This window comes from Calidris pugnax, unplaced genomic scaffold (assembly GCF_001431845.1).
Source record: "Calidris pugnax isolate Ruff unplaced genomic scaffold, ASM143184v1 scaffold70, whole genome shotgun sequence".
Taxonomy (NCBI): domain Eukaryota; kingdom Metazoa; phylum Chordata; class Aves; order Charadriiformes; family Scolopacidae; genus Calidris; species Calidris pugnax.
Genome location: NW_015090862.1, coordinates 3,704,886 through 3,722,893, shown reverse-complemented (window position 1 = coordinate 3,722,893; position 18,008 = coordinate 3,704,886). Strand labels below are relative to the sequence as shown.

General features: G+C 40.0%; 1 protein-coding gene across 1 annotated transcript in view; it reads left to right on the top strand.

Annotated features, from left to right (window-relative positions):
- Positions 1-13,527, top strand: part of KLF13 (Kruppel-like factor 13) — a 35,781-nt gene extending 22,254 nt beyond the window's left edge. Inside the window, exon 2 of the mRNA XM_014944677.1 lies at positions 7,938-13,527. Within this exon, the coding sequence (XP_014800163.1) occupies positions 7,938-8,230 (293 nt within the window). The 3' untranslated portion in view covers positions 8,231-13,527. The remainder of the gene's footprint in view (positions 1-7,937) is intronic.
- Positions 13,528-18,008: the final 4,481 nt, after the last annotated feature.

The following is an 18,008-nucleotide window of genomic DNA, read 5'->3' as shown; positions in this document are numbered from 1 at the left end:
GAATTTCAAACTGTGGAATTCCTGAAGGGTTTTTTATGACTTTTTTATGGTCTTCAATCTATGGGAAAGAATTTAATTTCTCAGTTGCCCAGCAGGACTACAGATTTTTTTGGCGTGCTCTCTAGCAGAGAAAGAGAGAGAGATACTGCAACATAAATGTAGCTAGAGATAAGGAAACCAAATAGAATTTGGTCCATACTAAATACAATTGTATTTGGTCCACCAAATACAGTGTCCATAAACTGTAACACTCTCTATCAGTCCAGAGAAGACTGTAAAAAATATATGTTTGGAAAATATGCTTGGTCATCCTGGCACAGACTTTGGGTTGGTTGCTTTTTTGCCAGGCAAGTGGTGCATCTTTGTAGTTTTGGAAGTGAGAGCTCAAAACAGAGCATTTTGAAGGGCTGCGTCACTTACCAACAGTTTGCAAAATGACTCAGGAGGACAAATATACAAGGAAACCAAAGCAGCATAGCATAACATTGGAAAATAAGTTTCTTGCATTTAAGATGCTGTAGGGAATCATGTAAGATTCCTTGGGCCACACTACAATGCTAGAGGGCATGTTCTCAGTCTTGTTCTCTGCATAGATCTAAACTCTATTCCAAGATTTCTCAGTGATGGGGAGGATAGATTTTCATGGTCCTTACCCTTGGCTGGTTAGCCTACCCTTGTTGGCTGTCTCTGAATATCCCTTGTGCTTATAAACACAGGGAGATCCAGTGGAAGTTGAAAACACAAATGAAATTGTTCCCTTAGAAGATCAAATCTTGTTAGTCACCTAATAACAATGTCAGGCATTTCATCTTCATGGAGGGAAAGCTGCCACAAAATGTTAATGAAGACTATTAATAACTTTGCATGTTTTATTAGCGAGAACTATAGAAACTATATTTTTGGCAAACAGTTGTTCAGTGACAATTAGTCTTTTATGAAGGCTAGAACTATATGTCAGAAACCCAGCAAGCTTATCTTTTTTTAGTTCAGAAAAGTTGTGATAGTGTGTTTCATTGATTCAGTTCAGATTAACATCATCATTGCATTGAAAACTTCCTCAAAGCTAAAGGAATTAAAATAGTGTTACAAAAAAAAATTCCAAAAGAAGTAAAAAATTTTGGTCTATCAAAAACAAAATTTCTATAGGCCTCTTCGTTTGCTGAATTCTTCTACACTTCAGAGTTGTTTTTTATAATTTTGCAATCAAACAGAAAATACGTTATCCACATAGCTCTAACCTTTATTTCACTCTTTCATTCAAAACCTTAGCAAAGGATGTAGCATTATTTCCTTTTATTAAATTTATGGCTATTTCATTTTAAAGCCAATTTGCTGTAAGATTTATTTTCCAGATCCTGCAGCATAACTTTCAGCTACTTACTGGTTGTTTGTGTGAAGTGGTCTGGAACTAGGCTTTAGCTGGGAGTGGAGCACAAAGTTTAATGTACTGAACACTCAGTGATTAAGTGGGAACTACAGCAGAGATTAAGTGGGAACTAAACAGAAGTTAACATGGTAGGCAGAAAATGACTTGGTAAAGATAACAGGTTCAAATTTCAGATTCTTAATTCACTGTGCAAAAATGCAGGATAAAAAACATGGGTATTTTAAAAGTGCTAAGCTATAGAAGCTCACACAGACAGAGCCATTCAGCTTGGACATCTCAGCTTGAACAGGGATTCAGTAAAGCCATGAAATGTATATTTTAGACAACAGAAAGATTATGTGATGGAGTGTCCTGGAAAAGAAATAAGCCTCAAAAGGCTAGAATGATTCTGCGTTGACAACAGAAAAGCAAATGTCGCTCATAAATATACAGTGAAGTAGCTACGATTGTTACAAAATAAGATTTAAGATCTGACATCATTGAACAAATTTGAAATAAAGGTCTAGAATATAACTGATAATCTGTTTAAAAAAAAAAAAAAGGAAAAAAAGAAAAAAATTGTTTCCATTATGGTGAAAGTGGTAATATTTTTAAGAAGAACCAGATAGCTGCATGGAACATATCCAATCAGTTATTTTGGTTCTTGGGTGGGTCTTAACTGTGGCTAAGGCTAGGGGAGAAATTTTGTACTGCTTACATTTCTCTAGCATTTTAGCCATTATCCTTATAGTATCTGAATGTGTGTTCATCATTTACTGTTTGAGTAGTTCTAATTAGCTGTGGTTATACAGGTAGATCACACAGTGTAATCTGTGCTCCCAGATGGAGCAATAACAAGCACTTCCAGAACAAACAGTAATACACATACACTTAAAACTTGCCTCTTGGAAATCCCCCTTTCAAGAAATATTCATATATGTCTAAATAACTCAATGAAATGTTACGGTACAGAAAATAAACCAAAGATTTAAGTCATTAATATTATGGTAGCTGTTGCAGCTCCTGCTCAGTAGAGTTTCCTATGCACACAGAAAACATAAGATCCAATAATTTATCAATTTAATGACTAGATTTGTTAAGATTAAAATAAAGATGCCCAGACTTTAAAGTGAGGTTGTACTTGATGGTGCCTGCTGGAAATCTGAGCACTCCAGTTCCTAAGTAAAGGTCACATCCCAGATAATGGAAATAGCAGGAACACGCCTGCTTGTGTCAGCAGGTACTAACGCAGCCCAGCTCCTCGTTGCTGTGTCCTGGGGGCTTGGGGGAGCGTTATGTCCCAGTGTCTAATAAGGTGTGAACTCTGACTGAGGCTTTTCTTGGATTTGGGCATTCATACCACACTCCCCTCCCATATTGGGTTTCTGGTGTCTAGTGACAGTCAGATTCACCCTATAACTTTTCTTTTCACTGAGAACATTACTAAAACTTACTGATTTTCCTGGAACTAGTCAAGCTTAATATTGCTGAATTTGGTGCCTCTGTTAGGTACAGCTGAAGGTAGACAAGACATTTGAAAGCTGTTGGACAGACACACAAAAGCAGATACAAAAAAAGTGACTGCATTTGGCTTGTTTGGTTATGAAATATCATCCCCAAAATCATTAATTTAGAACTAGCTGGTTTCAGTTTATAGAAATTTGGAATTGGGTTTGGAATTTTTGATCCCTTTTTAAATACTTGATAAAGAAACTACCATTTGTCTAACATCAAAGCCATGCATTATTCTCTCTCTTGCACTCAGAAGGTAAAGGGCTTGGTTTTTTGGCTATGCAAAAGACCTTGTTTATAAATGAAAGAATAACAGAAATGAAAATATTCATAAATACATATCAGTGCTATCGAAGGATGACCTTTTCTTTTTTTTTTTTTTTTTTTTTAAATAACAGCCAGTCTTAAGAAACATAGTCAGCTTGGCTGAATGTTTTTTCCCAGGATAGCATTTCCTCTCTTGGAGGAAGGGTGCTTCAGTCACATCTCTATTTAACTGTCTGCCCCTCATCCTCCCCACCCAGCCTGCTGATCTGTGTTTCCAAATATACCCTTAATTATGTGTATGAAAATGTAGAAATACAAGAATAGCACACAGTGGCATGTTCGGGTTTCTAGTCTGTTTTCATAACAACATACAATACTGTTCTGCAAAGCAGCAAAACAGATTAAAGATCACAGAAAATTGTTTCTGGCTTACTGTTTCTGGTTTTGCAGGCACTCATGGAATTCCCAAGATACAAATTTCTTTATTACTGCATGGCCTTGGCATATGCTTAAAGATGCTAACATATCGTGCAGAGCTACTTACTACATGAGTTAAATTGAAAAAATAGCACCCAATACGTGGTTTGACTTAGTAGTACAAATACAGAATAATACAAAGGACCTTTATATAATATCATAGGGATAGGCTGGCTTTACTTGCTTCTGAAGCCCTTGCAGCAAGAGAGGAGAGAGATGTGTATTTTTAATGCTGTTTCTGTAGTGCAGGCAGTTCTGTGGCTCCTGTGGCAGACAATATGAGCAGCACGAGTCGCTGGGTCTGTGCCACTGAAATGAATCAAAGGCAGCACACCTGCAGATCTCACGCACTTCTACTCACTGAGCACTGCAAGCTGCTTAATGCAGCTTTACACACTTTTTTTTTTTTCTTTGGACTGGGTGGAGTTCAGGAAGAAGCCAAAAATGTTCTTACTTGTGTAATCTTCAGTTAAGATCAGTTGAATTTAACTCTCAAATGTGATGTTTTTCCATCAGCTTGTGTAATTCTAAACACAAGTTATGTTGTCATGTGCTCTGGCAGAGCTACAAAGGTTACAGTTCAGTGGGATTTGGAACATGGAATTCCAAACCTATTTAAAATTGTAAAAAAAATTTAAAAATTTACAATATTTGTTATCTTTTAAAGGCATCTCTTGCCTGCCTCTCTGAAGAGTATAGAAGCCTGAGCTGCTTTTTGATTCCTTTATTTTCAAGCTTCCTTATCTTTTGGGGCTCTTTGAGACCCTCTAATAATGCTCATAATGCACACTGCCACTGCCAAGGCATAGTGTTCAGACTCAATATGTATACAATGTTACAATATATACATTCACACCCTTGATGTTTCCTGCTGTATTTAAGATATTTGACAACATTTCCACAGTAATTTACAAGATCAAATTCTGCAGTCATCGTGTAAAGGTAAATTTCTGACTTCAGCATTGCCTAAGATGGAGCTCAAAATCTTTGTTGTGTTGTGTACAACCACTTTCATGGTGAAAGCTCTTTGTTGAGTACAGCGTGTCCACGGGTTACTGCTTATGCAAGACAGTTGTACTGTGGCTGCATGTTCCCTAATGAGATTAAGCAATCAATTCATATAATCTTTCACTCTGTCGATTCCTTTATGGCTGGTTAAAGGACATTTATATAACTTACCTGCACAGAAAACCACATCCCTTCTGTTTGAGAGATGAGACTGATGACAGACTGTGAATTTCCATGTGTGGTTTTGGAGCAGCAGCTAGGTCTTGTCTTAATTAACACCCCGCAGCAACTTTGTTCCAGACTGTGTACTGATTTTTTATGAACAATAATGACTCTCGTATCTTCACACAAGGCATCCAGCATTTCCTCACAATACAGCTTTTCTTTGAGGAGGTATTGCTAAACCTCAACAAAGCTGAGAAGCACTCTAGAGAACTTAGTAATATTAGTAGAATGATGCCAGCTGTCAGAGAATGCATGGAGGACAAAACCACTTCCCCAAGAAACTTAAAGGCAACTACCAAGAAGATATCAAATCAAGGCTAGAGAGGACTGAGGCAGTGAAATAGCTCCTAGAAAGGAGGAGAGTAGGGGACAGTAGAGAAATAGTAGAAGAAAGGCCACATATTCTTTGGCTCAGTGCATAACTCGCCACCACCATCACCAACATCATCAAATCAGGCAAGTGAGTAGGAACCTGAATGTTCTCCTCCAGATCTGATGTGCAGTGAGGAGAGGGGGAGATGAGTTGTGCAATGCCTCCATGACTGTTAGTGCTGGATAACACAGGTCTTACGCAATCCCACTCCAGAACCTCTTCTCGCGTTAGGCACTGGAGTGTCGTGCCTGCTGCACCAAATGCTAACACAGAAAAGAGCAGCTGATGCCAATCAGCAGAAAAGGTGCCATTTTCTTTCTGCTTCATGGCGTTGCCAACAGCAGAAGCAAAACATTGCATGTCAGCTCTTGCCTTCCTAGTCTGAAAGCAGTCTTTGCATGGGGCATGGGGCCCAGTGCATGGGGCACCGAAGAACATTTGCTGACACCATTTGTAATGAAAACACAGAGAAAATAAACTTGGGCAATAGAAATATCCAAAGGCCATTGCTTACCAAAAAATGATGTCATAGCTCAGGAATGAGAAACTTTGATTCTTCATGCCAGATCAGCTCTCAGATGCTGTCTCATTGCCCTTCTTCCCAATGGTCCCAGAGTCCTCATGGAAGTATATCTGTTGAATGACCAAAAACACAGGGAGAAGACTCGTGAATCTGGTCACATAAGAGGGAAGACCAGCATGTCCCACTGCAGGCGGGAGCATGTCTAACAACAGATGACTGGATACATGACAAACAGCAGTCTGAGAGATGAGTCCCTGGCAGTTTGCAGGAGAAGGCTGAGGAGGACATTGAATGGATTTATGTGGGGTTTTTTAAGTGACAAAACTATATCCATTAAAGCAGTTGTTGGTGGTTTTATTCTTAAAAAAGGTTGTGCTGTCCCATGCTTTTTAGGCTTTAGTTCAAGGGAAGCCAACTGAAAGCAGTCCTGTTCATCTTAGCTGCCTTTGCAGATGGCTTAGGAGGTGGTGTTCATGGCACTCCATAGGAAAATCTCCCTTGTGTACTGTACAGACACAGCCATTGCATTATGCACTCTAATAGGTGTAACTAATGAAATCCGCAAAATGTACTCGAGAACAATAGGTCAAATGAGCCTTGGTCTTTCTCCTAAATAATCAAGGCAACATCAGGGACACTTCCTTTCTCCACGTTCTTGAACAAAATCCTATTTAAAAAGGAATTGACTGTCTGTTCATTGAGAGACTATTTGAGATTCGGCTGAAGTAACTTGGAAGCTTCATAAACAGAAGGAAAAAGAACCTACAAATCTCTTTTTCTGAGCAGAAGACTCCTAAGTAGATTCTGGAGATAAATGTTATGGCAAAATCTGTGAATTTAAAATAGATTATTGGCTGCCTAGATTGAAGGCTGGCTGGGGTCAGTTTTGCTATCAGACAGTTTTAATTAAGGTGTATTGAATTTCTCCAGGAGGCTAATTTATTTATTTACTTCCTATTTGGTATAGAGTGTGAAGACATTTTATTTCTTATTTTGGCACAGAATTTTTTGAGCTCTCTGAGCCTCTGGTACTGGCTATTCAGCATTAGAAAGATTAAGGTTAGTGCAAGTAGGAAGTTATAAAAATTACAACTACAAAAAATGCTAACTGTGTATTCAAAAAAGAATAAGATGTTTTAGATTAATAAAGAATATGTGATGTCCAGACTCAGTAAGAACCAAAGCACTATACAGAAGTAGCAGACAGCACGTTTCATGATTTGATGTTTTTATTTTAAACAAACAGAGAAACTAAGAATGGAAATTGATAGTCGGAGTTGCCCAAGGCTCTGCAGCACACCAGGACCTGTTCCAGACACCCTCTGCCCAGCAGAGCTCCTTCTGTCTGTGACTAGTGCTCGAGGTGCTCGGGCTGCACATTGGCCACAGTGCCCAGGTGCAGACCCCAGCACAGCCACGGGCATCTGGCCCTGTCCCAGACGTCTCCCGTGCCTGAGATCTGTGGAGATCTCATCATGGGGTCACCAGACTGCTATTGCTTTGAGCTCCCCTTAAGCGTAACAGATGATGGTTTTTAAGTTAGCTAAGAGAGAAGGCTGCTGCCTTCAACGTGGCAGATTTACCTAGCTGAAATACAGCGCTCTCTTCAAAATGAGTCCTAAGGCAGTGAACCAGAGAAACCATAGCACCTTGTAGCAAATGCAGAAAACACAGGTGTGGCTGTGGAGAATACCAGGTGAGAGCCTCACATCCAGTGCCTCAAAATTGCCAGCTTGCATTTTCAGCAGAATTGTTTTTAAATAGCTGAAGAGAGAGACTTCATCACACGTTCTGAACTTCAACATTGAGTCAGACAGACATAGGCACAGCTTGGAAGAATAACTGAATATTCTATAGAGCTCAGTACAGATATTGTCAAAGTCCAGAAGTGAAGTCCAGTGGCCTACAAGAGAGATGAAATGTGACATCTATGAAAGGATCAGGAGCCCTGCATCCCTGAAGATCCAGTTATCAAATCAGGTATCGCTAGTTTGATTTACAGTACTTTTTAATGTGTTGCAATACCAGAGTGGCCTCCTCTCTGGCAGAGCGTAACACCTTCTCCATCCAATTAGTGCCAGGTGGCATCTACCTTGCTCCCAACCTTTTCATTCTAACTTTTGCATACAGAAAATCACGGAATACATTGTTACCCCTTCTAATCATGCCACATTTGCTTTCTGCAGGTGAACGGCCTTTTGAATGCAACTGGCAAGGATGCAACAAGAAGTTTGCCCGCTCCGACGAGCTGGCCCGCCATTACCGCACTCACACTGGAGAAAAGAAGTTCAGCTGTCCTCTCTGTGAGAAACGCTTCATGCGCAGTGACCACCTGACGAAGCATGCCCGTCGCCACGCCAATTTCCACCCCAGCATGCTCAAGAGGCGCAGTGGAAGCAGCTCCAGAACAGGGTCTGTCAGTGACTACAGCCGCTCAGATGCCTCCAGTCCGACGATGAGCCCCGCCAGCTCCCCATAGACCTACCTGCACTGGATGTCAGCACTTTGCTTCTAATACCTAACGTGGAGTTTTCTTGTGTTGCACACATTTAAAAAACTCTGCCGCTTCCCCTCTTCAGTTCCCCCCCTCCGTTTTTTTTATTAAAAAAATCAGTAAATAGCTGCCTCCCACTGCAATTTCCAGTCAAATATTCTTTACCCAACCACACAAGTGGCTATTCTAACCTCATGGACAGACTTACACTTTCCTCATAGTGACTCCTGCTGTCTCAATAATTCATACATTTTGCAACAATTTACAGACCCTCTTGATTATTCTTTATAAGAAAATGAGAAAATCTAAAAAAAAAGAAAAGAAAAAACCCCATCTAATTCACCTCAGGTGTCAAACTAGTTTTGTAAGACCAGATTGCACAACATGAACATATGTACACTTACAAATCAAATGTGTTGGATTGTGTCCCCCTTCTCCTTTCTCAGGGATGGATATTTATGTTACACAATAATTACAATGAAGACACACCCTAACCGCAGCCTTACTCTGTAAATATATTTGCACTCAGAAGCTTTTTGTTAGGTTCTTTCACACACTGGGGAAAAGTAAAAAACAAACAAACAATACAAAAACCAAACCAGTACTGGAATGAAGTACCAGACACTTCCACTGTTTGTTTTCCTGATTACATACCTACATTGGGGAGCGTCCAAACAGGACTCTTGTCTTTCTTCAAGCTGCCCTCTGCTTTTGGTAGCAAGCTGTCATTTCACTTCATGCTGAAGATGCTCCAAAACCAACATCCTATTGCAAAAATCTCTGTGAGGTTGATAAACTTGTTTGTTTGTTTCATGCTAGATAAAATTATGAGAAAAAAAATTCTAAACAAGATGCCTTAAGTAAATAACCTAAATCATGAAGAAACATTTACACTGGGTAACATTTTATGGCAAAGTGGCATGGAATCTCGGAGGCATTCTGTTGTCGCTTTCTCCAAGTTGTTAAGCTCTGCACTGCCTGTTCAGTATGGGACCAACAGAATATTCAAATCAAACCACACTGACTTGAACAGTTTTCTTTATTCCTTTTTTCTTTCTTTCTATTTTTTTCTTTTTAATGAACTATGGAAATACCGTAGCTGAACCAATGCCCACCAAACCTTTATCAATGTACTTACCTACTGTACAGCTGTATCTTAGCAAGAAAATTGGCTAAGACAGTTTCTGTATCCTATTGCATCACAATCGTGGTTTCTGATAAATGGAAGCAAAAATCATAAGGTATCTTCTGACTGGAAAAATAAAATACGCATTTTTAAGTTTTAAAATGAAATTACATTTTAGCTCAGCACTACTACAAGTTTATCAAAAACACACATACCAGCCTGAAGTAAGGTGCTCTTATTTCTGAGTAACTCCTTAGCAACAAAAAGGGAATCTTGGCTAGTTTTCAATAACTTCTAAATATTTGACACTAGATAGAGCACTAGGAGATAGATTTTTATGTTTTCTATGGTAGAAAATACAGCAAAAGACCAGGTGCATTGTGATATATTGGAGACCTCATTGGCAGCAAATACAGTTTCCTTGGTTTGGCTGGGTCTGATGGTGCATAGTATAAATTCAGGTCCTTTTGATTCTGGATTTTTTTGGGTTTTCTTGTTTTTTACTGTAGGGTATAAATGCAGTTAAGTGTAGCATGGTGAAAAGAAACTCTCTGCGAAACCAGCCATTTGATAGCAAGTGAATGCCTCCACATTCCAAATGAACTTGTATCTTACTTGCTGCTTTGCATCGATCCAATTTTTCAAGTTTTTATTGTACTGTATATTGTGAGAGGCTAATATAGATTTCCAAGTAGTTTCATGGGTACTTCCACAATATATACATTATTCTTAATACTATGCATTCTATTAGTTGTGTGGATAAATACTTAAAGACAGTTCAAAGTGCAGATATTTCAGCATTTTTTTCATGTTCATTTGCTTCAGTTTTCGTGTCTATTAAATCACCATGCTCCCTTTTTGAATTGAAGTCATGCGAGGCACAATTCTACTGTTTCATTTCAGAGAAAATGAAAAAACATCATATGGGTTTTTAGCAAGACAACAAATATTGTTGAATTTGTGTGATAAGTTGCCTAACCACTGGGAGTTAGGGGAAAGCCAGATCTCTTTGATCTCTTTGCCTCCATAGATTTCTGCCTTTTTTTTTTTTAAATCTCATGTACTGAGATACACAATTTTAACAACTTGATACAATTCAGGTAACAGGAATTCACATTTCAATCATTTCAGTGACTGCTAAAAGTGCTCTTGTGCTGTAGTAAGTAAAGAGGCCTTTAAGTTATCTAGCTAAAGGAATTCTACAGGTCAGCTGTGTCATGTGCACATTCTTCTAAACAAGTTATAAATGCATTTCTCATTTCTACTTTAATAGAGGGATAAAGGGGGGAACAAATCAAGAGGAAAACTAAGTTTCAGCAAAAATCATAGGCTTCATGTTCTAAGCTCAGTTAGTTGTAGAATCATCTTTTCCAACAAGAACATAATTTAATCTTTAGCAAAGGATTCCATTTGTTTAGGGCATAATAATTCACGATGAATCAGTAGCTACATTACAAACAAGTTGTTTTAATGGCCTGGAGAAAGAATATTTGCACCAGGTTCTATCAGTCCTGAGATTAGGGAATATAAAGACTATGGGACATCTATTCTGAATTAAATAAGTATGTAAGCTTTAACATAAATAAGTAAACTAAGCATTTAATATATATTCCTCATAGATATCACTAATAATTCTCCAAGTTTAAGCAGAAAAAAAATTGGTTCAAATTCAAATTTCAAGTTCAGCCAGTTATCTCATGAGTAGGTGAGGAGACAATATACAGTCAACATAGCTACACTTTCAGGAAATTCTCTGAAATTTGTTGTTTAAACTTTTTTTTTTCTTTTTTTACAACCTAGCTGTAAATACCTCAGTGTGTTAGGCTGACAGTCAAATTACTGTGTTTTAAAATCCTAACAAGAGTTTAAAATATCTCCATTAAATGTTCAATACATGATAGCTTTAGGATAGAACTCCAAACCACTAGTATTTTCCAAAATTGAATGTGAACAAAACTTATTTTAATATTTTCATATGAAAAGAGAGTGAGTGGGGATTTCTGGCATCTGCAAGATGCTAGAAAAGAAGCAGAGCACCAGCAAGGTCATAAGACTCCATTCTCTTGTTGGTTCCTCCTGAATTTTGCAGATCTGAGAAGTCTGAGTAGCTCAAATTATATTCTGAAATCTGGGTGCCTATCCAAGATGTCCTCAGATCTTTACCTTTTCCTTGTTTTACCCAGTGGTGTAACCGTTGGCGTAGCAACGAACACTGCACACTCGGGAACTACTGCTCTGGCAAGGTGCAGGTTTCTCCACAGCCCTCCATTTGGAGGAGTGTCAGTCTCTCCTCCTGCCTCCTCCTTCCCTGTTGAGGTGAATCCCCACAAACTACAAAATTGCCCTAATTTTCTTTTTTCTTTTCATTTCAGAATATAATAGCAGGTTTATTATTACTAAGACAGCCCTGAAAGTTTGTTTGTTTTTCTGCAGCCATGATTCTAGCTTCCTCTCCAGGAGCTGAGCTTAACTGCCTTGCTATAGGAAACGGGTGCAAGTTAAAACCATCACTTCACTGCCACCACTCAACTGAAACTAAGGACGCTCTTGGAAACTTCTTCCCTCTTGCCATTAACCTCATCCTGTGCAAAGGCCTGAGGTGCATTAATGGCCACATGAATTCAGTTTTCATTCTGCTTCTTAGAAAGCAGTCCTGGTAAACTCCTGGCAGCTAGATTTAATTGTGAAAATTGTATCTGCAAATAAGTTTTTCCTTGCTTTTATAATATTTGCATAGTATCTGTTTACATTACATAACTGCAAAGATATATATATTTATAACAAGTCATCAGATGCCTTTGTTTGATGGCAACACCAAAATCCTGTATTTAGCCTACCCTCTTTACTGCATTAACCCTTGTGATAACGTTTAGCTACAAGAAGGCTCTGTACACCTTTGAAACCTCCTGACCTACTCTCCAGACACAGCGCTTTCCCTGTTTCATGCAGCCAGGCAGCAGAAGGAGCTTACCTGAGGAGCTTACCTGTTTCTAGCTATTCACATTCACAACTGCTTTTCTCCAGTTCTTTGTCATGAGCTCTAGAATTTGTGCTGTGTGAAGCGCGTTGTTATTTGGGGAACATGGTTTGTGAAGAAAGAATAAGGAAAATGAACTCTGCATACTTAAAGCTTGCCTTTTCATTGCCACTTGATTTACTAATTTCATCAGGTGATGCCTACAAACTGACTTTCAGGTGCTCGTTTACTCCATCACACCATCTGTTTGTGCATTGGGTGCTAACATATAGTCTATGTCAGTGAATGGTATGGTGAACGTCTGTATTTTTAACTCTTTTGGGGATAAATCCATAGCCTTAGGCAGAATAAAATAACTGAATTATACTTGTTTATCCCATAAGCCAGAATATAGAATGCAAAAGCCCATCCACTGGTATAGGTTTTATATATATGTATATATATTTATATATATGGATTTATAGAATCATGTGCACATATATATAAATACGTATATGTGTATATTGTATAGTACTTGTGTATATACATAAATACACCCCAGTGTGTATATACTACACACTGAATAATGAAGGGATGTCTACAGAGCAAAAATAGGTATCCATTTCATTGTAACTAGTGATGGGTCTGAACCAAAATGCATTTGGAAAGTTTGAAAGTGTTTTTTGAGATCATTTGAGGTTGAGTTTCATCTCTGGTTATAGCTGCAGTTACTTGTGGATATATGCATCCTGGGGGACGTGTGTGTGTGCACACATGTGCTTTTTCACAAGCGCTTGCCCGTGTGGGTGACAGAGGATATGTGTGCCAGTAAGTGTCTGCGTGTTTACATATAGACTTCCAGCTTTGGTGAACTATAATGTTACTGGTGTCATCTTCACCTGTAGAGTTTTATCAGCAGCACATGAATGCTTCCATGGGTCACTTCTCAACTCTTTAAATCACTACATTGAAGTATTACAGTTGTACAGTTATATGTTCATCTATTCTTGCTCTGCTGTAACTTTTTATGTATTTTGTACTGCATAGATTATATATTGTGATAATGTCCTATGCAACAACAATAAAAATGGGAAAAAAAAGGAAAAAGGAAGAAAATTAACAACTGTAAAATATCGTCTTAACTTGTATGCATGGTTAGTGACGTTTACATTTTCCAAAATAAAACTTATAACTATGAAATGTTGGGTTTCCCTTAATTTTCTTGTCTATGTATCAGTTAAAAAGCATCAGTTGTTAATATTTCTGCACTTCATTTGAGGCTTGATATCTTGTTTCATATCTTTATTTAAATTTCACCCAGTGCTGCTCTTTAAAGTGGGACTTTTTTTTAATCATTAGGAGAAAATTTCTGTGATGTTTGTTTTGTACTCCCCTCTGCTTTAACCGGTATTTTATAGTTGCATAGTGAAATTCCTTTCTCAAAGCTGGCATATACTGTGTTTTTCTTTAGAATTAGTATGCGTGACTTAGAGAGTCAGCCATCCTTTCTTTCAAAGCCCAATTCTTTGCAAATGTCTGATATCATCTCCACAAGTGGCAATGTCATGTCAACAGAGCAGTAACTTAATCTCACAGCACCCTGAAATGTTCTTTCCTAATTTTAGAGATGAGGAAGTTGAAACACAAGAGATTTAAATGACTTTCTTGAAGACATGAGGCAGTGGCAGATGTATGCCTTTATCCTCCTTTGAAAGTAACACCATACCCCCAGGAAAACAATTTTGTGCTCTATAATGAATATCTGTCTATAGGACATTATCACTGATTGCAAAAATAATTTAAAACAGTGGACTGCTGTTGAAAGATGAAAGCTAAAATATCCTTACTAAGCTAAGGGCAATTATGGGAATTACTTTAAAATTAGTACATTTTCTTGTGTAGGGGTCATGAAAACCATTCAGAGCAAATAACTTGGAGAGCCATTATCTATAAAAGCAGGTTTCCCCATGTGTTCATTACAGTGTTGAGCTGTCAGTGCTATTCATTATCTCTGACCACGTAGCAGTTTGCTTGGACATCTCAATGTGTCTGTGACCAACTGCTGGTTTATATTGTACACAGAGGAACTAGCTAAATCACAAAAATGCTTAACCATGCTAATGCAGTATTTAAGGGCTTGTTATCTGAGCATAACATACTCTTTTTGCATGCAGTGGATAGCCCTGTCCCATTATTAGTGAACCCTCACTGGAGGAGAAGACAAAATGCTTCTGCCCAGCAGAAAACCACAGGTTTGTTTCATTCTCTTCTCCTAACATTAGCATGATGTGGCCTCTCACTGCTTCTTCTCAATGTCTGTGTTATAACTGGGAAATCCCAGGCAGAGGACTCTCAAGCATTCAGGTTGTGAGAATTCTCAGGCAAAAACCCTGGTGAACCACCTAAAAATACCTGAGTTGGCATTTCTTTGTGTATCTCTCTGTTGAACTTGCATTTACTTCCACTGAAGTAACTAACATCACCCTTCCCCTGGCAGGCTTTCCCTTAACGCTTCCCCAGATGTCCTCTCATCCTATTCACAGTTCTCAGTTCAATTCTTGCCCTTCAACAGACAGGTTAGGCAGCTGCTTTAGAAGTCCCCTTGCTTTTTGCTAGTTTGTTCTGGGTGGAAGGATGTGACATGTCTAACCTCTGCCACTACCCAGTTTTTCAGCCACTTGCTCTATCTGAATTCACTGACTTCTTGCTTCTCTTTTCTGTGAAGGAATGAGTCTTACGTTTCTTGAAAATACAGGTTACACAACACTTCTAGGGACATGTAAGTACATCCTACATGAAGGACCCACCTCATGTTTGATAACTGAAGATTGTTTTCTAAACTTTCTAGAAGAATGAAAAGAGAAACAAATCCTTCTAAAGGATATGCCTTTTCAGTTTAAGTATGGAGTTGTTGCCTTGGTTCTGTAACGTTATGTGCCTCCCCGCCCAGACACCCACACTCTGAAACGTGTATGTTAACACATTCTCATCTGCAAGAGAAACTTCTCCTCTCAGATTGCTAAATGTATGGGTTTCTGTCTTGCCTGTGACTCAGCATTTGCCACGAAATGTTCAGAGACTTGGCAGTCGTCCATCAGTTCAGAAGAGAAGCGATAATACTGCTAGAATTAGAATGGGATTTTCCTTTTTACGTTTACCTGTGTATCATTTCTGGCTTCAAAGTAGTCCACCTGAAGGTGCATTGCCCCAGCTTTTCAAGGAACCACACCCACGGCATGCTTTTCTAGTGGATCACAAGAGAGTAAAGTGACATAAATACAAATACACAGTCATTAGAAACAGAGAGGAAAGTGAGAGAAGATGGAGGTTGAAATAAAGAAGAGGTGGGGACAATGAGATGAGCCGGGTGTTTCTAGCAGCTGAGCAGAAAGGCTCATACAGCACTAGAATCAGTGTGGGGCTTCCTAAAGAATTTCAGAGCAAGCAAGTCAGGCAGCATCTCCAAAGGTGACCTGAGACAGTAGCATCTTTTCTAAGAGCCGTAGAGGAGGGAGCTAAGTCAAACAGCGATTCAAGCAGACAAAAGCACGTGTCTAGCCAGCTACAGTGTGTTGCTGGCACAGCTAAGAGTATAAAGAGAGGGAGGGATTATTTTAATTGATTTCTCAATCCATGCACCAGACAAGGGAGGGGAGTCTGGATGCCCAGACATCTGAGCAGGAAGAGGGGAAGAGGGAAGCATGAATGAACACTGGCTTTGGGAGCCAGATTTGTGCTTTGGGCAACTCAGAGAACAAGATTGCTTTAAACAAGTCTAGAAGGGGGGGAAAAAAAAAAAAAAAAAGCAAAGAAAAGAGATCTGAGACAGCCTGAGTGGGGTTTTAGGCAAGAACAGGCCTCAAAGGTGTGCTAACAAAACCTAAATGCTGAGCTTAGTTGTAACTCCACCTCACCAAGAGAGAACAGCTCTCGAGTATAATTGCTGCCTCATCTAAATTGTAAATAAAAGATTAACCTGTCCTACCTGGTTGGCGCTGGCAGGAGGTAGATTCAGCCTTCGGGTCCCACTGGCTGGAGCAAGTGTTGAAGAGGGGAAGAGGGGCTGGGCGAAGGGAGGCTCTGAGACACCGTCGCTGGCAGGTCACTGCTGAGCCAAGGGTTCTCTCTGCAGCACCGGAGGAAGGTGCCTCCTGGCAGAGCATGCAGTGGGACCCTGCCGCACCAGTGCGTGCAAGGTCACTCCAGAGGGTCGCAAAGGCTGACAGTGGCCAGGCCAGCTGCTGGAGAGGTGGCCCAAGTGTGGTTCCCAAGGCCTACCCAGTACGTACATCTCCCGGAGGGAAGGTGCAGGGTGCTGAGTGGGTGGATGAGAGAACACCACCGAGAAAAAAGGCTCGGATGAAGGATGAGAGAGATGGTCCTGTGAGAGAGAGGGTTGCAGGGGTACGGCAGCATCATGAGAGGAACCAGATGAAAAAATGTGGGAAACAGAGATAAAAGGTGCAATAAATGGGTAAGGTGACGTAAAGAGGGGGAAGATAAGTAAAGAAAAATGAGAAAGGAGTATGGAGTAGAGCAATTTTATGTCATTTTCTGGAGAGAAAAAGAAAGGCCTAAGGTGCAAAATCCAAAAGGGGGTTTAGAGGAAGAAATAAGATAGCTCACGTGGTAGCATTTCCAACAGACTAGAAGGTAAGGTATGTCAGTGTGTAATAAACAGGGCTGTGTGTCTTTAAGAGACTGATGTTTGTGTTTTCCCATGCTCTCCTATTGTGGAAATAACTTTCTGAGTCATTTCTCTGATCCTGGAGACAAACTGAACAGACACAAAACATAACAAAACACAATAGCAACGGGAAGAGAGAAATTCCTCCCTCCCCCTCCCAGCACACACGCATTTTACGTCAGCGATCTGAACGCACCCAAACCTCCGAGTGGAAGAGGAACAAGGCGCAGGCGAGAGTATGTTTGGTACAGACTTTGTGAGTCAAGTTCACTTCTCCACTGCATAAACAGTTAAAAGATGAAAGCCACACTTCCCCAGCCTGTTACTCTTAAATATGTTATCCAGTCTCTTTGGTTAAAAGTCTCACCTTCCAGATTTTCCACAGACAGCGAACTACAACAGGAATTTGCTAGCTTTTATAAACTTCAAAGCTTTGCACTTCAAAGACCCTGCAATTTTTCTCTCAAGCCTCGTGCCCCACCCTCTGCAAAAAAGATGTCGGTTTGGGACTCTCTCTCAAAATGTCACATTCGGGAGCTCACATACATCTGAAAATCAGCCTCACAACTGTGACCTTCCCCGTAAGGAGTGGAGATGGGCACCCCCCACAAGCGTATCGAGACTTTCTACACCAAAACACAGACTCACCACTGGTCAGACCCGAGAGGAGCCCATTTGCTCTGTTTCTTCCTTCAGCCTCTATTACTGGGCTAAGAACTGTCTCAAACCCTTTGATATTACAGACAGTAAGGTCCTACTGCAGGGCCATACAGGTTTGGTGTAATATGCAACCTTTCTGGAACTTGTAAAACAAATCCCAGGCTTTCCCACTGTGGGGCTGTGGTACAGACTGCCCTTCACAGCCCGCTGGGAGGAACAGGATGAATGGGGAGGCAGAGGGAGAAGAGAGTTTAGCTCAGAGCTGGCAGTGCCTCCCCTGTGGGTGCAGCAGGCGTGGGCTGGCGGCAGGAGGTTGGCAGGTCCCCCAGCAGAC